This window comes from Dasypus novemcinctus, chromosome 7 (assembly GCF_030445035.2).
Source record: "Dasypus novemcinctus isolate mDasNov1 chromosome 7, mDasNov1.1.hap2, whole genome shotgun sequence".
Taxonomy (NCBI): domain Eukaryota; kingdom Metazoa; phylum Chordata; class Mammalia; order Cingulata; family Dasypodidae; genus Dasypus; species Dasypus novemcinctus.
The window spans coordinates 39,701,628-39,723,795 of NC_080679.1; the positions used below are offsets into that span (position 1 = coordinate 39,701,628).

A 22,168-nucleotide genomic window follows, 5' to 3' on the forward strand; every position below is an offset into this window, starting at 1 on the left:
CGAGTTGAGCCTGAAAAAGTCAAGTATAATTGAGTTTGCCTAAATGAATCAAGGATAATTGAGTTGAGTAACTAGATTGTGCTCAACACTGGCCTTTTGCCAAAATGAGGGGCACGTGGCCAAAGAGGCACAACTCAATTGGGCTTGAAATCTTTGCAGAACAAAAAATTGTCTGCAGAATAAAAAATAAAGTTGAAACTCTGATTATTCAAGCTAGTCAGTTATAGCCACTAAATTCTCCTCTAAGCTTTATGCTCTTTATAATGCAACCACTATTCACTTGAGTATCAAAATCACCTGGAGAACTTGTCAAAACACAGCTCTCCAGGATCCAGGTTTCTGATTCAATAGTCTGGAGGGAGCCTGAGAATTTGCATTTCTGACAAGCACCCAGGTGATACTGATGAAAACCCTGTTCTAACAACATATTGTAGGCAAGATGGAAGTATTTTAAAAATACTTCAAAAAGTACCTCAAATAATTTAAAATTATAACGTATAAACTGCACAAATACATTGTATCAAATGTCTTCATGACATTAATTTAAATTCCTTGTCATTTACACTCAATATTAGGTAGCCAACCTTCCTTGTCACGTGTCTGTAATTAGAGATTACTATCATTCTGAAATAAGAGGGAATCCCTACCGTTGTTTTTTATTTGGTTGAAAATAATTGTAGCAGGATACATAAAACATTGGATGCAGATTAAATATAGATTAGGGGTCATAGTTCCTTTAGCAATACTTTCTTTTCCCAGCACACTATATTATCTAGTTCAGTAATGTGTAGCTTCATTCACTGTCTATAAATATTTACTGAGCATGTGCTATGTCCCAGGCACAGGAAACAAAGAGTTAACATTACTTGGCACTTACCATGTGATAACCATCTCTATTCAATTCTCACAAAAAACCCTACAAGTAGGTGGTGTTATTCTCCTCATTTGACAAATGAGCAAAGTAGAAGAATGAGAAGCTGAGTAAGATGTAGAGGGACTCACATCTGGGCCATGAGGCTCCCAAACCTGGGCACTTAATTGCTAGCTCTCTAAAGGTCTTAATATGGTGTCATTCAGGGGCATGGTAAGAGGAATCCTGTGTATGGATGGAACTTGTCATGGGGCTTCTTAACGCAGATCTGGGGACCCAGGGAAGTCTTGCCCAAGGGGGTGACCTGTCTGTCAGTACATATATGAAGGAGCTGCCCAGGTGAAAGGGGCTGGGGCAATTTCCTTGGCAGAGGGAAAGCTCACTGCATAGGTTTGGCAAGAAGAGGATGTGGTAACATCTAAATAGGTGAAAGGAGTTTGGAATGGTGAGAGTCTGGGGAAGAAAAAACATTGAGGATCTCTGGCCAAGAGAACAACTTAGAAGCCACAAAAAGGATGAAATTCTAGGATAACAGTTACTGTGTTCTTTTCCAAACCAGCCCAAACATCTGTTAATGATAGCACTAGAAACCCAAACTCAAAGCTTTGGAATGATCTTTGACATTTCCCAATCCATCACTCACACATCTACCAGTTGCCAAATACCAAAGGTTTCTAATCCATATCTCTCTCCATTCCCAAAGGGAGGGGACACTAAGTCAGGGCCTTAGTATCTCAGATGAGCAATGATGATATTCGTGATGATGAAGACAAAAAGAATAACAAGTAATATTTGTTGATTCCCATTCTGTGGTATCCTCTTCTAAGCACTTTGCATGCATCTTATTTAATTCTCGCATCTCGTCTCTTAGGTAAATATTAATCTGACTCCCATGTTAGGGATGAGGAGATGGCGGCTCAGGGAGGTAACTTGATCAAGACTGCTCAGTCAGTAAGTGGTAAAGCCAGGATGCAACCCAAGTCTGACTGATTCCCTATTTCAAGCTCCTAATCACTACACTGTAGGGGATTACAGTAAGCTCCTACCTGGTAATTCAGGATTTCTTCATCCCTTCCAATTTATTCCATATAACACATCCTCATGCTAGCCATTTGCTTAATAATTAGCGTTCTGTCAAGTTACACTGCGCACTATCTCAACATATTTTGTATTTTTCCAATCACTGAGTATTTGAAGATGCTATTTCCTTCCTTGTCTAGCACTGCATTTTGAAGTCTTATTCACTCAAGACTCTTCTCAAATGCTGTCTTGTTCTTATAGGTTTTCCTGATCCCCAACACACTTTGAATCCCCATAACATTCTATTTGCATAACAATCTACTCAACACATTCTGTTCACACTTCTTTTCTTTATGGAACAGAAGCTCCTCAAGGACAGGAACACATTCTATTCATCTCTGGAGGTCATGTTGCAGAAGCTTGACTAGGATTCAACATACATTGGTTGACTGGAAAGGCAGTAAAAAATAAAATTTTGAAATTATTGTGGAAAGAAGCAGAAATGGAGATTATATCTTACCAAGAATTCCATTTTAAGGCACTAGAATTGGGTTACTTGGAGAATCTATAAAATGTGGTGATAAGGTCTGGATTTTGCATAATTATTTAAATTTCAAAACATAACTCTTGCACTTTGGTTTAGGTAGAAATATCAGCTTGAAATTATCATTCAATTTCTGCTACTTATCCACAAATAACTGCTGCAAATTCATTCTTCCTTAAGTATCTTGGTTAATTAACCATGGAATAATTTGAGTAAAACAGCCAAAGGGAATAAGATACATCAGTTAAATTAGGTTCAGCTAAGATTTCAAACAAAAATTCTTTCATGATTTATGATGTAAAATAATTTGACAATTGAAGGTGTGAATTTTTCACTTAATGATAAGAAGATAGAGTAAATCATGAAGGAGTAGGAGCCACATATCATTTGCTAAGTAAGTTATAAGACCTGGTAGATACTGTACTGCACCTCAAACAACTAGTAAGGGAGTTTCCACGGAAGTGAAGACTTTTTTTTCCTAAGCAAAAGCAATATTTCTAAGTGAAGGTCAAATCAACCTGATGAACACGGCTAGCTTTTGGATCTCAATCATGCCAGGCAAGAGCAACGTGATTTCTTGAAATATAGTTAATCCCACTTGCAGAGGCCAGCATTTAATAGCAGCAAACTTGGCAGGTAGAAATTATAAATACATTTGGAATTTTCTCAGCTCATTTTACCCACCAGGGGTTGCTGTGATTTTCAGGATAATTTAAAGACAAGGCAGCAGGTCAGAAAATGAAATGTTAAGAAGGTTAACAAAGAAATGGCAGAATATTTCTTTTTTCCCCAATAAGTGAAAGAACACACACACACATACGTGCACATGTAATACCATGGGCAAAAAAAAACATATGGCAAATAACACAGTTGCTCTCTCTTCTTAAGTGCTTACAAAATAAAGGCATGAAATAAATAGGAAAACTTTACCTTTTCACTGTCTTTCCTAAGTGAAAAGATAGCTTTATCCAATGCCTTGTATAAGAAAAAAAAATTTATGTGTCAGAGTGAGAAAAGACCTTGTAGGCCGTGTCTTTCACAGAACAGACCAAACAAAACAATAAGTAGCATACTTTTCATTTCCAGAGCAGCTACAGATACAGTAGTTTTACCTTCTGATTCTATTGCAAATACTAATCTCAAAGTACATTCTGCAAAAATGTTCCTTATGTAAACACCTCTTTAATAAACTCTCACCCGGTCAGGGATGTGGACATCAAAGGATCTTCCAGACTGGTATTCTGGATTCTTTGAAGTACAGTTCTTTTTGGTAAAGATACTAGAAACAGTTAACTAGTTGTGATGTTATTAAATTCCTCTAAGTTGATTTTCAATCCAGCCTGACAGAGATGGAAGGAAGGTTGGCCAAATGTGCTATTAAACTCTTGATGCTAACCAATTGCTCAGGAAAAGGGACAGTAATCAGCAAATAAGAGTTCAGCACAGTTCTCTTCAGGGACAGGTCAGGAGAGATGACCAGGAAATGGCTGCTGAGGCCTTTGAGATGACATAAGGTCACAGCTAAAAGGTGATCCTATATTGGGATTTCCTGTATAACTGCTTGCCCCATACTCCCTTGGATTGAAACATTAAAACTACAAGAAGCTAATGATAACAAGGAAGTGAGGAAGACTGAACTGTCAGAAAATAGGCAGAACAGTGGTGTTAAAGAGAACACAGAGTTCATGAAAAAAGCAAGGCTTAACCAAAAGGAGAGGGCAGTTTCTCAGAACAGGAAAACAACACAGTTTGTTTTCCTCAAAGGAGATAGAAGAAGACAAAAGGAGGAAGTACTGTCCTTCCTTCATCCTGCCAGGTTTTCAATACAAAGTCTAGTGTGTGCATCAGTCATGATACAGGAGAAGAGACCTAAGTGAGACCACCTTTAGTTTTTTGAAAGGAAAATACAAAGATGTATCATGTAGCACACTGTTATTCATTTTGCTCTTTAAAATAGACTACTGCATGCCATACTATGAAGTAATTCCCATCGATATAACCCAGCGCAGACCAAACATGGCCTCTCTCTAAATTTCCTTTACGGTTCTTGCACTTCACCTCTAAAGAATCATATTTGGGCTGAAAAGAATACTATTCCATACTTCTCCAAAACAAAGATACTGGGTCCACATTATTTAGGTGTGTGTTAGACTCAAAGGCCCTTGTTTTACTGTGGTTACAAAGAATACTCTACATGTTTGAACGGTTGAACATCAAATATTTTTGAAAGAGACTAGAATATTTGCCAAAAAGTTTTATGTGAATGAATACTAACCACATGCACTCAAAATTTTGGATAAAACAAAAAACAATGAAAGCAAATAATTTATTTGCACTCATAATTCCATAGTTGCACAATTAATTTAATACTCTTCCTGGTAGGATTGGCCTATGATGTCATTTCTAGGATGCAAATCAAATTTCACTAAATTCTATTAAATGAGAGTGAAATAATATGCAAGCTGCCTTGATTTATGGATTTGGCTGATTATAATAATTGTGTTTATAATTTTGTATTTTGAATCTATGAATGCATTTTAAAATAATATTACAGCAAGAACAAAAAATACATGATCAAAATGGTGGTTAGTTCCAGGCTAGCCTACGAAAATTTACTTATACAGTAATGTGTCTAAACTATAGTATTGTATTTATAGTATTAAGGAAGTGGTAATGCTCTAGAAGAAATAATTATAATTAACATGTATTTAGAACTTACAATTGGCCAGAAACTATCCAAACACCTTTGCATGTGTTATCTCCTAATCTTCACAACAATCTTAGGATACAAATGAGGAAACTGAGCATCAGAGTGATTTTGTGACCTGCTCTGCATCACACATCTAAACGGTGGTGAATAAAGAAGTTGAACACAGGGAGGTGGACTCCAGAGATGATGCTAATCTAAGCATTAGGTGGCCTAGGTCTCCAGTTCCATTGTGGGACACTAGGCAGGTTACTCAACCACACTATGGACCTCTGGTTTCTCACCTACAATGTTAGAGTTGGACCTACTAATTCTTATGGGTCCACTCAAATAGAAAATTCTATTATTCCATTTACTAACTTACAGATATAATTGTCTTTGATGGGAAATGCATTCAGAGTTTCAAACAGGGATAAGATCAACATCCCTTTCCACCTTATAACCTGGGGGAGGCAGGTAAAGCCTCTAGAAAGAAGGAATTAGCTATGGAGTTAGGAATTCTAGAGGACATAAGAGAGAAAGGTATAGGGAGCTATTAGATGGAGATCTGGGTCTCCTGAGGGTTTAAGTCCCTAGCTGGATGGAGATCATTAGGCTCCTTTTTGGGTTTAGGGTCTAGCAGGGTTTCTTCTCTTTCTATGCAGGGTTTTACTCCTTCCAGGATCACAGTTCAACAGTACACATACTCCAAACTTTTTTCTTTCTTCTCCTATTTCCACAAACAAGCACAAAACCCCACTGGGATTTTCTGAGAGTTTTTATCTATAGCTACCAAAGAATCAGACAAAGAATCAAACAAGAGTTTCCTATTATATATATAATCTGTCCTCCTCTTTTGTTTCTTTTCACTTTAACCCTTGTAGGAGAAAGACCAAAATCTTTGGGTAAACAAAAGATTGAAGGAAGAATTTTTCTATTTTAGAGGGAAAAAATATCTAGATTCCAAGCATCTGCAGCATTTCCCTTTAAGAAGAGTAAGAACTTAAGGGGGGAGAGGAAACAGAAGTTCAGGATTCTGCTTTCCAAATGGCTAGGCTTGGAGGAGTCAAGTAGGGAAAAGTGAGTGGAGACTGTAATCTTTCTGGTTTATACCACTTCTTATTCTTCCCCTTTCCTATTTTACTGCAGACTTTCCAATGGCATGAAAAAGGCAAGGGGATAAATGGAAATGATGGTAGGGAAAAGAAAGACTGATCAAAGAAAAATGTCATGCCACAAAAACTTGGAATGAAGGGGGTCCCTTGGTCAATATAAGAAACATTAATTTATAAGAAAGATAATCCAGTAGGGTTGTATATTCAGCCATGAATATAAACACATGGGGCAGAATAATAGGATCAAAATTCAAGGAGACATTTTAGAGGTCATCACCTTCCCAATGGGAGAATTTTTTCTATACGATCTTTCACAGATGGTGAGGCAATCTCTGAATCTTCTAAGAAACCCATTTCCTTCTTAGCTCCAATGGTTGGAAAGTTCTTATAACATCATCACTTCTAACCATTTGCATTGGTATAAGCTGAATGAGGGTAAGGAAGGAACAATTATTTTTACATCACCAAAACCCCCAACTCAGTACATGGCAGTACAATGTGTTTTTAATTATTATATAAGTTAATAGATATAAACCATCTAAAGACACATACTAAGTCTACTTTTCAATCCATAAAATAACTTTTTACATATTTGATATCCTAAAGTTTCTCTTCAAGCTAAAGATCTTCAGGTATCTCATCTAACCCTCACTGTTCTGATGAATCCTTCCATATTATAATTTCTTATATAGATTCAGAGGGAATTAAACAAAACAAGGTGCAACTAAAAGTACTTTTATCACATCTCTTCCCCTTTATTAGCTATAAAAGCCCTTTGAATTTTCAATATATTTTCTATAACCTTCTTAAAAGCATGGCATTTCAATAATAAAATAACACGTGTTCATGTTATTTTTTTTAATTAAAAAAGAAATGGAAAGCTCTCATAAACCCAACAGCTCAGGTGCATCTCCTTCCAGTTCTTTTTATTTTATTTAAGGTTTTTAATTGTAACTTGATAATTCTTTATATATAAATTTCTACTCTACATTTTTAACATTAAACTTGAACATTTTCTGTTATTATCAATTCTTTACAGAGACCAACTTAAGAACATAATTTCACTGCAGAGCTACACAGTTATTTCTTTAACCAATACCTTATGGTTGTACAAGGTCTAATATATCACTACAATAAATAGAACTTGAGAAAAAAAATCAATGTACATGAATTTTTTCTGCATCTTTCATGATCACTTTAGAACAAATTACTAGAAGTGTAGTGACTAGGTCAAAGAGTATGCATTTTTAATATGACTTTGGATATTCTCTTCTTCAAGATGCCTTTCCCAATCCTCAAGACTAGGTTAAATTCATCTGTTATATGTTACTGTAGTACTCTGCAGTTTCCCCTTCAGAATCTTCATTACTATTTTGAATATTAAGTTATACTTTTATTTCTTTTAGACTGTAAGTTCCATAAAGTAGGGTCATAACCTGTTTTGCAAACTGTTTTGCATATGGCTTAGCATACAGCGCAGCATGCTCCATGTGTATTTTATTGATTAGTTGACTACTAAGTTGCTTCTTTGGGAGTGTTTTCCAATTTGTGCCTTGGAGCAATGTTTGCATGTATCCAGCTCATTGCCTCTGTGTCCTGTGATACCGCAAATGGGGCAAACACTTTGGGTGTGATTCAACTTCGGATGCAAATGAAGTTTTAACTAGTGACTTAGATCGCATTTCCCATCTATTATTAATTCACTGACTGGTTAGGTCTGCAGAGAAAACACAAGGAGACTGAAATCTGAACATTACCAGCTCTCGGGGTAGGAAGCTGCCTTCTTGCCGGGCAACGACCAGCGACGCTGTTTCTCCCTGCTTGGTGCTCCTCAGCATGGCCACAAGCTCCTCCTGAGTTCGTCCAGTGACGTCTCTGCCGTTTACCTGATGGGATGAGCGCAAAGACAGCTGCAGTGACAAAACATGCCATCTCCTTCTACCCAAGATGATTTTTGAAAGTAAGCAGCAGTTCCCCTACAATCAATGAAACTCTGAAATGATGAAAACTGTAACTCATGGCGTGAAACCAACTATGTTTAAAGTACCAGTAATATATTGACTTGTCATTATTATGGCCCTGTAAGAGTTTCAGGCAGTTGGCAATTAATAGCTGCAGTTTGGTTTCTTTTTAAGACATCACATTCCTATGAGGGGAAAATCAGACACTGGAAAATGGTTCATTGAATAGGCAGGAAACAGATTTCAAATGCTTACCTGGCACCATTTTCTGCCTAAAACTATAAGCAGCAATGAACGATTATCCCATGGCATATTCCTCTGGAAATGTGAGCCTTTAGTTATAATTCTACAGTTGTCTCCAGGGTTAGGAAATTACAGTAACCTGGTTATCAAAGAGTATTGGAGATCCTAATTTGGAACTACATTGGTCATTTGGTATATCTTCTTTATGATCTAGAACTACACAAAGAGCTATCGTGTTGCTTCCATGCCACCAGAGAAATATGGAAACAGCTTTCAGGGAAGATGACTTCTTGAAAGATAAATTGACAATATATATCTAGCCAAGAAAATAGTATGATAAAAAAAAAACCCTATTGCCATGGATATTCCAATTCCATCACTATGCAAATTCCCTTATGGTTGTTTCCATCGCCAGCCTAGCACAGGTGATGCACAGTTGGACAAGGCATAGATCAACCTGAGAAAGACTGGCCTGTCCTTGGGAGAAGTCTAAAGGAAGTTACCAGGGCTTGGAGGTAACTTTGAAATTCTTAGCTCTTATTGCATATATGACAAATTTGGATTTGATCCAAATTCCCCAGGGACCCTAAGGGATGGAAGTAAGAAAGAAAAGGTAGGAAAAAGCTTTCAGTACTATTTAGTCTTGTGTCACTGACCTTATTAGGGACTTAGAATGTGAGGCTGCTCATTATTATTTCTATAATTATTTAAATAAAAATTATGTCTTGCCCATAAGTAATATTTTTCAATATATGTAGTATTCAAAATAAAAAAAAATTAGTATATGTGCATGTGTTTATATACTTATTTAACTGCCAAGATTTTTTATTGACAGTATTAATTTAAATGCTTACCTCCAAAATTCTATCTCCTGATTGCAGGCGGCCATCTTTTATCGCTGCTCCTTTTGGTAAAATGTTTTTTACAAAAATGGGACCAGGACCATGTATGGAAGAATCTCTGGTAACCACTGTGAAACCAAGTCCTTCTGGACCTAGAGTATAAGACAGGAAAGTGCATGGACACCTTAAGCAGGAGTAATATTATCTTTAGTCTTACAGGAAAACTACCTAATTTAGACTAACACAGAATAAGTGAAATATTTACATTCCAGGAGATTTTAAATATGCTTCAGTTGTTCTGGTTTCAAATACAGATTATAGTTCCTGGCATGCCATGATGGTATCAAAGTGAATTTAGGTCCAAATGCAGATGTGTAACACTTTCATTTATTAAAGTCCTGGAAGAAACGCCATGTGTTATCCATAGACTAGTAAGATTGATTTCTTAGTAAACTATATCCTGACTTCATGCTGTACCAGGAAGTGAAAAGCCACCTGAGTTTGGCCAGTTACTCACTCCTCTACCCACCCTGTAACTCACACCTCCACCTGTGCCTCTGTTTCTCACACTGCTGCATTCCATTGTCCCATCCCTTGCTGTGGCAGCTCCTGCCCCACTATCTTGCATCTTCTATGTCTCCCTGCCAGTATATCTTTTCACTCTATCTAAAGTATGCTCAGGTTTCTCCACCCTGAAAAACCTTAGAGTTTCTTCAGTCTTCTATCATCAAGGACCTACCTATGCCCATATCCAGTACTCTTCTTATCCTTGATCTTTTCCCTTCTCTAGCTTTCATACTTCCTACCAGTCATTATCTTGACATTAACTCCCCCATTGGCTTTCATGTAGTTATTATCTGAACAGCTTCCTACCTCTAAGATTGTGTCACAACTGCCAATCTCCATAACTCTCAATCATTCACTCTGCCTTGACCAGCTCCTGGCACAGCTCTCATCTTCCGATGGAAGGGACCTAAAACTCCTTCTTTGACCCTTTTCTTTTTTTCTTTCTTTCTTTTTCCTCCCCCCTCAATATTAACAGTTTATTAAAGAATTGCTTTATTGGGAAATGGATGTGGCTCAAGCAATTGGGCTTTCATTTACCATATAGGAGGTCCAGGGTTCAATGCCCAGGCCTTCTGGTGAAGGCAAGCTGGCCCACACAGAGTGCCAGCCCATGCAGGAGGGCTACCCTGCATGGGAATGCTGCCCCTTGCAGAAGTGCCAGCCGAGGTGGAGAGCTGATGCAGCAAAATGATGCAACAAGAAACATACAGGAGAGACAATAAGAGACACAGCAGAAAAGGGAGCTGAGGTGGCACAAGAGAATGATCGCCTCTCTTCCACTCCAGAAGGTCCCAGGGTCAGTTCCCAGAGCCGTCTAATGAGAATGCAAGCAGACACAGAAGAACACACAGCAAATGGACACAGAGAGCAGACAATGGGAGTGTGTGTGTGTGGGGACAGAAATATATATTTTTTTAAAAAGAATTGCTTTATTAAAAAATACATACAAACTACAAAGCACTAAGACACTTGAATATCTGAATCATAGTAAACAGATGGTAGTTCAGCATTCAGGGTCGAGAGAAAGCTGGAAGGGTAGATTTCCTCATCAGAGAGGGCATCTTCATAAGGGAAGGGGCCCTTGTTCTAACAGATTTTCAAGTTCTCCCTCCTTGAAGGTCAGGAGAGGCACTCCATTCTGGCATCTGCTTCCTAGATACCACAACGCACATATCCTCACCAGTATTTCAAACTTCACTGTGTACCTCCTTCTCCAATCCAGATCCTGGCCTCTTCAAATATCCTCATCTACTTATAATTCCAATTTCCAGTAATGACAATTCCAATGTGCAAGTCACCCTGGCTGAAAACCTCAGCAGTAACTGCAATTCCTCTCTTTCTCTTGCCTCCTATAACCAGTCAGCTATTAAAGGATGCATATTTTGTCTCCACATTTAGATGGATGCAATGTACCCTTTACTGATTGTTTTTCTGTTTGGTCTCTTCTTCAGTACATCTCTTTACTGTCAGATTAATCTTCCCAAAGTACATCTGTGATGCCATATTCTATATTTTGGCATTCAAGGCTTTCTGATTAATTTTTAAGGTCACACTGAGGCTGATTCGTTTCTCTATTCTTAAAGTACCCAACCCACTGTCTTATACTTAGTCAGGTAATTTGTGCACAAAAGACAACAGTTGCATTTAAGTAAGGAATATAATTGCTAAGCACACTCAAGTATTTGTACCTTCTATTTAATACACTCTTCACAGTAAAGAACCTTTGTAAATGAATGAAATTTTGATCAGATGGTTTTTCAAAATTAATCTCTCTATATAATTAATGATACATGTTGTTTGTGATATATATTCCAAAACTACCTTGTGAAAATTGAACTCTCCATCAACTCAAACAAGAACCTATGAGATCTTACTTTTTTGTGTGAACTAAGTCTTGAAAAACACACAGGATACGAGAAGGTTGCAGTGGGGGATGGGAATATCAGGCAGAGCTTACAAAATGAACAAAAGCACAGAAGTGCGTGAATGCACATGTTTGTGTGTGTTTTGCAATACTGCATAAATACATGTTTTTGAAATCATCTTTTGAAAAACTGTTTTAATTGCTATGTTGAATTCACAAACTTAATAATGATCACATATTTGCTTCTTGAGGGGTACAATTTTTGTTGGTTTAAAACCAATGTAGAAAACCAGAGACTGAATTTTAGTGCCTAATATTAGTGTGCTAATATTAAATTTAACACAATATTGCTATGTTTCTATCAAGTTTGCAGTGATTCTTTCCGTTCTTTAACTTGTCTTCATTAATTTCTTGTATCAAGTAATCTAAACTCTCCCCAAGGGGAAAAAGTTCCAGAAATTTAAGTTACCTAAGTATACACTTAAATCTATTCTTTGATACAATTAAATGAAGGCAGAATTAACTAAATTAGCCTTAATGCATTTATCTTAACCAATTTTACATGCTACAATAATAGAATGCTATTAAGCATAATTTAATAATTACCTTTCTTTAGGTCAATCTTAATTTTCTTTGCATTTTTCTTGCTGCCAAACCCCATGAGAGGGGAGAGTGATGGAGAGGATGGCTTTCTTCCCAGTCTTGGTACTCGGGGGCTCTTGCTTTGTTGCAGGGAAGTTGCTGCACCTACATCAGGACTACTTGTTCCTGTCAGATTTTCTGTCTTTATTCCTGATTTTCCATGAACAGGAGGTGGCACCTTTGTTCTCAAAATGCCATCGTTGTTACCAAAAATGTTAAGAGGTCCAATGACTGATTTTTCATATTGTTCACGGTTTGGGGGTGGAAGCACATGGAGGAGCACGTTTGGGGACTTCATTGCCTGACGGAAGATATCTTGAGCCCTTGAAAGAGAGTTAGAGAATGCATAACAACAGAGCATTGTAGAACGCCGCCTTTTAAAGTACAGGAGCATCAGCCAGTGGGAAATAGCGTAAGCACAGAAGATGCTATTAATATGAATACCAATAAGATTTGGCCAACCAAATACTAGGTACCACTTATTACCTGTCCACTATGTCTCCCCACACCGGGATAGACATGCATTATTAACATGAACTATTTTTTTCATTTACTCTCAACAACCCTGGGTTGTAGGTATAATTAACCCTTATTTCTCAAATGAGGAAACTGAGCCTCAGAGAGACTAAGTACCTTGACCAATGACCCACAGTTTTTAAGTGGTTCTATACATCTGGAAATATATCTAGAGGTAATAACTGAAATAAATATAAAAGTAAGCTTTAATTGTAGATGGGAAAAATCATTTCATATTATTGATTGGATTATCAATTAGGTGCCTTTCAGGACTTTGTTTTAAAGTCAGGTCTTTCTAATATGGGTTATGCTCCAGAAGCTCAATTTTAACATAGATCTTTCTTCATGGAAACGTTTTGTAGATCTTGTGGCTGCACCTAAACGTCACAGTGGATAGTTAATTCAACATGTACTCTCCCTGTTATCCTATCATCGAGTATCTTGCATTTTCTAAGGGAACTTATAATTGGCTGTACTTTTTTTTCAATTTCCCTTCCTAGTACTTTGCTTGTTTTGGAAAAAACCTGTTATTTATACATCTATATATTTTTACCTTTCTATCATATTTATGTCATAAATTTCATATATGAATATGTATATTTTTATAATATAAATGTAGTATATAATAAAACATTATATAAAAACTTCCTACAACTTTTTTCTCTCCTTTTTTATTCCTATATGTATCCTGTGACTAGGTGAAACCTATATCAGTCTTTCTTGCCAATGAGATATAAGTGAAGAGGTTGAATGGAGATTAAAGGCAAGAGGGTGGCTCAGCTGGGAGGCAGAAATTTTTGTCCTTCTCTTCTTCCTCCTTTCCATTTCTTGGAACTCAGAAGTGATAAAAGGAACTCCAGCAGCCATCTTGTGACCATGGAACAACTTAGAGATTTTTTTTTAATGGAAGACATCTGATTACTTGATGACTATGGAGCTGCCATACTAAAACACCAGGCTGCTGACCTCTACTTATTTGACTTTAGAAAATAAATTTTAATCTTGTTTAAGTACTATTATTTCATGTCTATTAACAGCTACACCAAATAATAACTAACTATAATTCCAACTGTTATTTGAGCAGCCCCTACTGAAGCACTTAGCTCTCCATGTTGTTAAGGAAGAGGAAGCTTCCAAATAAGCAGTGGGTTCCCTTACATTATTTTTGCTTGACTAGGAATCAGTTTCCTCTCCAAACTAGCCATGCACACTTGGAGAAGCAATGAATTTGCTTGAGACTTTGTTTCCACCTCTATACAAAAAGGATAATAATGCCTGCCTTGCATACCTATCAAGTCCTTACAAAAATGCAGTGTTATTTAAAAACTATCATTATTAATAATTATAATTTTGTCTATTATTGTTTTAAGAAATAGACAAAGCTTCATTTCTTTCTACACTTTAGCAGCCAACACCTACTCTTCCTCCCCTACAACCATTCACTTTCATCCTACCAACACACAATACTGAAAACTAACCATGAGCTGTTTTCATCAGAAACAAGAAAGACTGGCAATCATTATTAAGGAGTATTAGTACTCATATCCTTGTTTCAGAGTCCCATTGCAATGCCAACATACATTTAGAAAAATATGCATCATCATGGAACTACACTGTACAAACAGGAAACCCTAAGTTAAACCATGGGCTTTAATTAATAGTACAATTATAAAAATGTGCTACCATGAATGGTAACAAATGCTTCACACCAATGCAAGGTGTTGGTGGTGGGGTGGTATATGGGAATCATATTTTATGCCTGATTGTTCTGTAATTCCATAATCTCTCTAATAAAGGGAAAGAAAGGAAAAAAAAATATGCATCAGACTGTTACACACTCTAATTCCTCGGTCCAGGAAACTATTCCCAAAACATTTTCATAAATAGAGGGGATGATTTTTTGAGGGAAGTTATGGTATTTTATTTTTTTTTTTTTGCATTAGTTTCTTTTACTCAATGGCTCCTCACTGACTTCTCTCACAGGTTTTTTTTTTTTTTTTTTAGTTTAAGCAACACTGCTGACAAAAAGTAAGTTAATTAATAAGCAGAACTAACAGTCTGTGAAAAGAGCCATTAAATACCAGTCTAACTGACCCATATCCCAAGAAAAACAAACTCATCAATAGATGCCCCAGCATGACAACCAGACAGGAAGGCTTGCTGTATTCTGCAGCTTAATATATCAGGGCTGGCAGGGACATGTGCAGGCCACCTTTGAGTATGCTTACGCTAAAACATAAAATTCATTTGAAAACGGATGTTTCAGGGTCATGCATAGGAAGTGACCAGAAATTCTACCTAAAAATTTATCATAATGAGTTCAGTAATGATTGTAAGCATTTGTGGGGACAAATAAAATAAATAAAACAATGAAAAAATGCTTACTGAGCAAAGGTTTTGTCTACGAGGTCCACACTGTTGATTTTTACAATACATTCATTTTCATTAAATAGTCCTTCCTTCTGGGACCTGCTGTTTTCTTCAATGCCACGGATGAAGAGTCCTAGAATTCTAAATGCAAAATTCACGTTGAAATAGAACTATTTAATAATTATATGCTAATTATTTCTCCACTTTCAACTATTCAAAAATAAGCATTGATTTCTATTTACAAAAGAAATTATGCTTGATATTCAGGTAACCATTTATTGCTCAGGTCCTTAGAAAAAAATCTAAAAATTCACCCAAAGAGAAAAAAATCCTTCAAGATATTTATACACAAATACCAAACAGAACATTAAATTAGAAACCCATTACTAATGCTTCCAGTAACTTAGCAAAGGCTAGTGTACCTCATAGGAGATGAGGACACAAAGAACTGATTTGGAAGAGAGTATCATAGTGTACTACAATAAGTCAGTCTGGGTTAGTTTCAAGGTGGTGATTTAGTGTTTAGAATTGGGAAAGGATGAGGTACTTACTGTAATTTTTTTGCAGGCTTACTATGTATTCTAATAATTTGCATTTTAAGAAATGAAAGATTTAAGCAAAGATTCCAATACTCATTTTAGAAGGAAATACAGTTCCATTTGTTAGCATCACTAAATCAAGTGTTGGTTTTTTACATGCTCATGAGAATGAGACAAGGCTGTAGGACCAGGAGCAGGTGATGGGTTGGTACAGGCTCAGTACAGCAATCATTCAACAACTGGAGACATCAACCGGACCTAGAGTTTTCATAGAAGGAAAGAGATGCATGGAGTTTGTTTAAAGCAGATTTGTGTGAGGAGGAGTGTGAGGTGCTAACACAAGATAGGAGGCTGTGAACACCAGCACATGAACTTAATCTAATGAAGGTGGACCAGGCCACCCGCCACCCACTGCTTCGGACAGCAAGTTGAAGACATGTGATGAAGGCAGAGATTCGAGATGAGTTGTCAGAAATTTCTACCAGGGAGAGGCTGGATTCAGAGAGATATCCAGGGCACCTGGTGTCCTGTGACTGTGGATTAGAGTCAGGAGGGGAGAGATGTTGGAAAAGAAGGAAAAGGGAGGGAAAAGTATGACAATGAGAATAAAGAATTAAATTATAGTATATGTTTATGTATGTGTGTGTGTGTGTGCATATGCACTCACACAATTATTATGTATTGGTAGTATCTAAGCCAAAATCTAAAAGAAAGGGAATTTGTGCATAGTTTAGCTGTTTCTTGTTTGAGGCATTTCCCTTCTCCTTGCATACGAAATTGTCCCAGCTTTGTCGCACAGTAAGGAAGATAAGATATGTCCTCCAGGGGGTATCTGCTGGGCACAGTGAAACACAAAACTCTGATTCCCTCGTCATCTTATTTTTACATTTAGTCACTCTCTTTGTAAAGGAAACTTGTATCCTCGTCCACGGTCCCTTTGCATTAAATCTCAAGCAAAATATGAACACAATTTAAGCTTGAATAATAGGGCCAGCCATGGAAAAAGGGCAGTCTACAACGAAAGCACAGAAGCAAAACCAGTCCTGTACAGAACAGTCCCCAAAGTTGAGCCTCTGTCTCCAGAGCCGGGTCTTTTAATGAGCTCATGCCTTCTTAAGATGTCAATGGGCAAGCTAGGAGCAGTGACATTTAGGTCTCCACTTCAGAAATGTTAAATGAATAGAGTATGTTGATGCATGGGAGAGAGCAGCAAATAGCCACGCAGCCTACTGCAGGGAAGGCTCAGATCACAGGCACAAGGGAGAGGTGGAGGGGTTAGGTTTTGTTTCCTGCTTTTAGTAGGCTATGTTCATCAAACATATTCTGCATAGAAGAAAAGAGGGGCCCAATGCACTATTTGATACAGGATTTGGGATTCGAATGATATTTTTAAGGTACTAAACCAATCTTAATTTTATACAATATTAAAACTCAACTATTTGATATGCAAAAAGAAAAATAAATAGAAAAAATAGCCTTTGCTTCTAAATTAAACGACCCTTTAATAGTTTGCATTTTGGACTTTTGTATGGTGGATTCACAATACCATGATCCATTACGAGGCTCACATGTGGTTATAAACTAGTTTATGTAAGCGATATATTTTTAACAAGCATTCAAGTCTTCCTTTAATTTAATTCAGTACATCATCAGTCATGTAATGTTGCTCCCTAGGATTTAATTTCACATTTTGGGAGATGAATTAATTCTTTCAGGCCACTGGGTTGCAATTTAGCTGGTATATTACAGCTGGAGTACGCTATGCGAACCTCACTGATCTAAATAACCTAACTCTCCATGAAAAATTTATTGACAGAATAAGCCCAACTGTAAAACCCATGTGTCAGAGGTAATTTTGGTAAAATGTAAAATTGACTGATCTTATTAGTTTGGTCCCTCGCAACAAACTACTCCTGCCTTCTCCAGTCCATGGAAAGGATGCAATCCCTCCCCTGTGAGTCCATCCAGACCAGTATAAGAAGGCTCAGTGGGGAAGAAAAAAAAAAACAGCAACAACAAAAAACCCATTATCCTGTTTGCCCTAACTGGTGGGCTGTGGTAGTGGTCTCATTTGAGACCCAGACTTGTAGAATTTAAAGATTAATGCTGTTGAGGAGTTATAGGCCGAGACTAACTAGTTAATTTGCATTAATGAGTAGTGATAAAGGATGCTGAAATCCCTAGCCCTGCAGAATAAGAGAGGTAAAATGGCTTCTTGTTCTTTTAAGAATCATTTAGGCACCAAACCACCCTGTCCTGCCCTCTTCCCATTTTTCCCACTGCATCACATGGCTTTGGTCTAAAAGCCTAGCATTTTTTTGTCTAACATCTCTTCTTTTCACATGATGTGTCATTTATCCTTTCTTTCTTCTCTCATGTTTAACTGTCTTTACTATAAAACTGAGGTGTATTATGGTGCCTTTATTTACTGGAAAAAAACTTTTAATTTTAAAGATCATGATGATCTTTTTAATGGAAGTTAAGTTGCTTTTTTCTTGTAGAAATGCAGTGTTTTGACCTTTGTTTTGCTTTGGTTTTGCGGTGAAAACCAATGACCCTCAATACAAGCAGCATTCAGTGTCCTTATGCTATTGTGTCTAATACACTCAGTGAGGTCTTCCCTAGCAGAGCAACCACTGTATTTTACCCAGGATATTCTAACTTAGAAAGTTTCTTATTCAACAACAGGTGTAGCAATATTCTTCTAAATGAAAAAAAGGGGGAAAGATGTTGAAGGCAAGGCCAATTACAGAAGTCTTAGTAAAGAATTAAATGTAAATTCTAATTTAACATAATGACACAAACCAATAAATGGAAGGAAATTAAGAACTAAGTATTCCACTATGAACTTAACTAAACCCCTGTGGTCACACAGTGGAACCAGATGGTACTGTGAAGTCAGACACTTGTCTGACATGCCTCTGTATGCATTTGCATCTAGACACATGGGTTGAGTTAAGTGTGCTGTTTCAGCCTGTACTCATTACTTCTTAACTTTTATTGGCTCATGTCTCCACTTCCATATTATTTTTAATGTTTTTAATTAAATTTCCTTTCTATAATACTAGTGGATAGAAATAAAGAAAATCAGAGCTACTTCTCCAAGTTACTGAAAAGTTGACCATGAACTTATAAATCTTCGATTCTGATCAAGGCATTTTGCTTTAGCCAAAATAATAATAATACTGGCAATTTATATGTGCATACAATGTACGTTTTACAAGAGGCTTTCCTATTTTTAATGACATTTAATCCCCACAATCTCAATGTGAATTAGGTATTCATATACCCATCTAAAAAGAGGCAAAATATTAGAGAACTTGTGTAAGGTTATAAAAAAAAGAGCACTTGGATTCAAACCCAATTGTTCTTAATTCAAGTTCAATATTCTTTCTACTATCCTACAAGGTTTATGCTAGAAATCAGAACCTGAAAGGAGAAGGGAAGAAATCAATAAATTCTAGTATATTTCCCACATTTGACAGGAGAGAGGGTCACCTTGTTTTCTGAAGTTTTGAAAATGAAGTATGGTAACTGTCACATTGTATATTTTCTAATGTTTTGGAAATTGGGAAGATCTTGTGTTCTATTCCAGTTTCATTAAGCTAAAGGACCTGGTAATTTAACCACTCTAGTATTTCACAAAGTTCCATCAGTATATTTCTGCCAAAAGCCATTAGAATTTTTCAAGACAACTGGGTAAATACCCTGTCTATCAAAAACAACTTCAGCTTGTCCTGAGCCATAACCCATAACATTTATAAACACACTTATTAACACATGCAGGAAATGAGACAATGATTGCCACTAGCTTTGCAGTTCATTTCTTTTTAGGGGACATTCATTCCAGCAAGATCTTGGCATCAGATGTTATTTCTAAAAAAAAGGTGATGACCTTGCAATCACAGGTAGCAGACGGCTACCTGCAAAACATGATGCCAACCAAAATATCATGGCTAAATGTGGTCTTCCCATTCTATGGAGGCCTGAATTGAATAAATATGAGAATTGGTAAATACAGTATTACATAACCTTTGGGAAAATGTTTATAGCAGAAAGAGCAATGGAATGAGGGCAAGTCAGGATATCTGGGTTTTAGTGTGACCTGACGAAAATCATTTGATTTTTCTTCTCTGTGATATTCTAACCTAAAATAAAATGTTACGCTTTCACAATGATGCATTTAAGAAATGTAGCAAATTGTTTGAAATCATATCATGTGAGTGAGAAATCGATTTTATTGTAAGTTTCTAATGATCTTTGTCAATATCAATCTAGTAATTGGGGCGGTCATCTTATTGAAGTATGATATAATATCAAATATTAGTTCTTTAAGCTTATTATAATGATATTCAGATTATCCCTCAGTATACACTCTCATATCTATCAAGAAAACTAGTTTTATATTGTCTTTTATATTTATATAGGGGTCAATTTTAAGAAATGCTGACACAATCAAAATGACCATTTACCTGTGTGGATTTAGCAATATAATGTCTTCAAAATTTTCAAAGGATGGGATAAATTTTTTTTTATTAACTTTATTCTATTTTAGAAAAAAGCATCAAGGTCACATTTTGTTACCATAGCTAAAATCATCAAAACATATACAGATTCTGATATAGCTATTTACAAATAAGAATATTAATTATTTTAGTTCCTATATACCTGAGACTCGGAATATAAAAACTCACAATTACTCTCCTTTTCTAAACATTAGAGATTATGTGCCAATGTAAGAGATAATCACACAGGAAATATCAATTTGGAATTACTTTATTCACTTGTTGAAATACATTTTGAAACATTAAAAATTCACTTGCAAATTTCATCTAACAGTATGTTCAAAATGTTGCCAAGGACTCTGATTACCATGTGCCATTGATAAGAATATTTTAAGAAGGTGCTTCATAATTAATTGTAAATGTAGAAATTCTGACTTTTTTTCCTCTTTTTTTTATTGAATCCCAGAAGTAAAAGATTTTGGTTTTGGCACCTAAGTGGCCAACGAAAGTCGATCTGAAGTATCCCTCTGAATAAGGAGATATATACTTAATTCTCTTTTGAAAAATGTTTGGGAAAATGAGCTTGAGTCAGGTTTTTTATTAGCATAAGCTTCTGAAATAAGGAAAACATCTTACCTTCCACTCAGAGATGAAAAGAAAGGCACTACATGTATTCCTAAGGGGCCTCCTTCTCCAGAAATCTCCACTGTTCTTGTCACTTCACTGGGGCAGAAAAAAACAAGAGCACAAATGAGTCTCTACTAAAAAAGAGATGAGGCACATACCACATACACACACACTCACACACAACCCCTCAGGATTGTATCAACTACTGTAAATACAACAGCAGAGATGAAATGAAAGGAATGCATGATTTCCTGATATGTTCAGAAGATCCAGAAATAAAATGTATAAAAGACTGTCTGATTTCTCATCTCCCACCCCCAGAAAAGGAACAAAGAGAAATGACTACCTGCAAAAATAATTTCCCACTTAACTTAATCTGCATAAATCAACATATTTAAGAGGATGTATACAAAAATGAAATTTTTCCCCACTGAAATTTGAAAATTACTGTACAGATCATAAAATACATAGAAGCAAATCTATGCTTAAGAATAAGTTAGGCTATTTTTTATAACAGAAGAAAAATGAAATAAAATATGCATTTATTAGACAAATTATATTTTACAAAGGCCATGAAGCCACAGTTTGTAATACATATGGTCATGCTCAAAGGCCTATAAATCAAGACTTGAACTTGTCTTTCAATAAGCCATCAGTTTTATTCAATGGAACAATTCTATATTTTCACCTTTTATTTTATTTTTTTAAGAGACAGAAGAAGAGGATGCAAAGACTGGAGAAAATGCATTAGAGAAAGAAATAGAAAGCCTGACCCACCTAACCTAACCCAGATTAAGGAAGGGATGAGCTAGAAACATTAATGGATAGTGTGCATTACTGAAATATACGAAACACTGGGAGCTTTGGGGTAATAAAGAGTGGAACTAACAAGTTTTCATAAAGATGAAAAATAATAACCATGAACAATTACTGGCTCCTTTAATCCCAGGAAGAGAAAACAAAATTGCCAGAGGAAAAATGATAAAGTTGAAGCAAACATCCCTGTTATGGAAATTGTAAGCAGATCTCTATTATTTTCTATTTGCATAAAAATGACTTGAAACTAGAGGTCAAATTATGAGCTACAACTGCTACCAATGCTTTTCTCCTCCAATTGAAAATGGCAAAATTTTGACTTGTTGCCAAAAACTTGAGAACAGCAATAAGAAAGCAAAATGAAGTATTCTCTAAATTATCTAAATTATCTAAATTCTCTAAATTATCAGCTGTCTAAAATAAATACATTAAATATATTC

At 36.2% G+C, this 22,168-nt stretch overlaps 1 protein-coding gene across 6 annotated transcripts in view; it reads right to left on the reverse strand.

Moving 5' to 3' along the window:
• Positions 1-22,168, reverse strand: part of PARD3B (par-3 family cell polarity regulator beta) — a 1,119,500-nt gene that overhangs the window by 476,459 nt on the left and 620,873 nt on the right. For all 6 annotated transcript variants that reach the window (XM_058300305.2, XM_058300306.2, XM_058300307.2 and 3 more), the window contains exons 6-10: positions 20,922-21,008; positions 15,257-15,382; positions 12,320-12,678; positions 9,295-9,434; positions 7,994-8,122 (exon numbers count right to left, since the gene is read on the reverse strand). In XM_058300305.2, the coding sequence (XP_058156288.1) occupies positions 7,994-8,122; positions 9,295-9,434; positions 12,320-12,678; positions 15,257-15,382; positions 20,922-21,008 (841 nt within the window). The remainder of the gene's footprint in view (positions 1-7,993; positions 8,123-9,294; positions 9,435-12,319; positions 12,679-15,256; positions 15,383-20,921; positions 21,009-22,168) is intronic.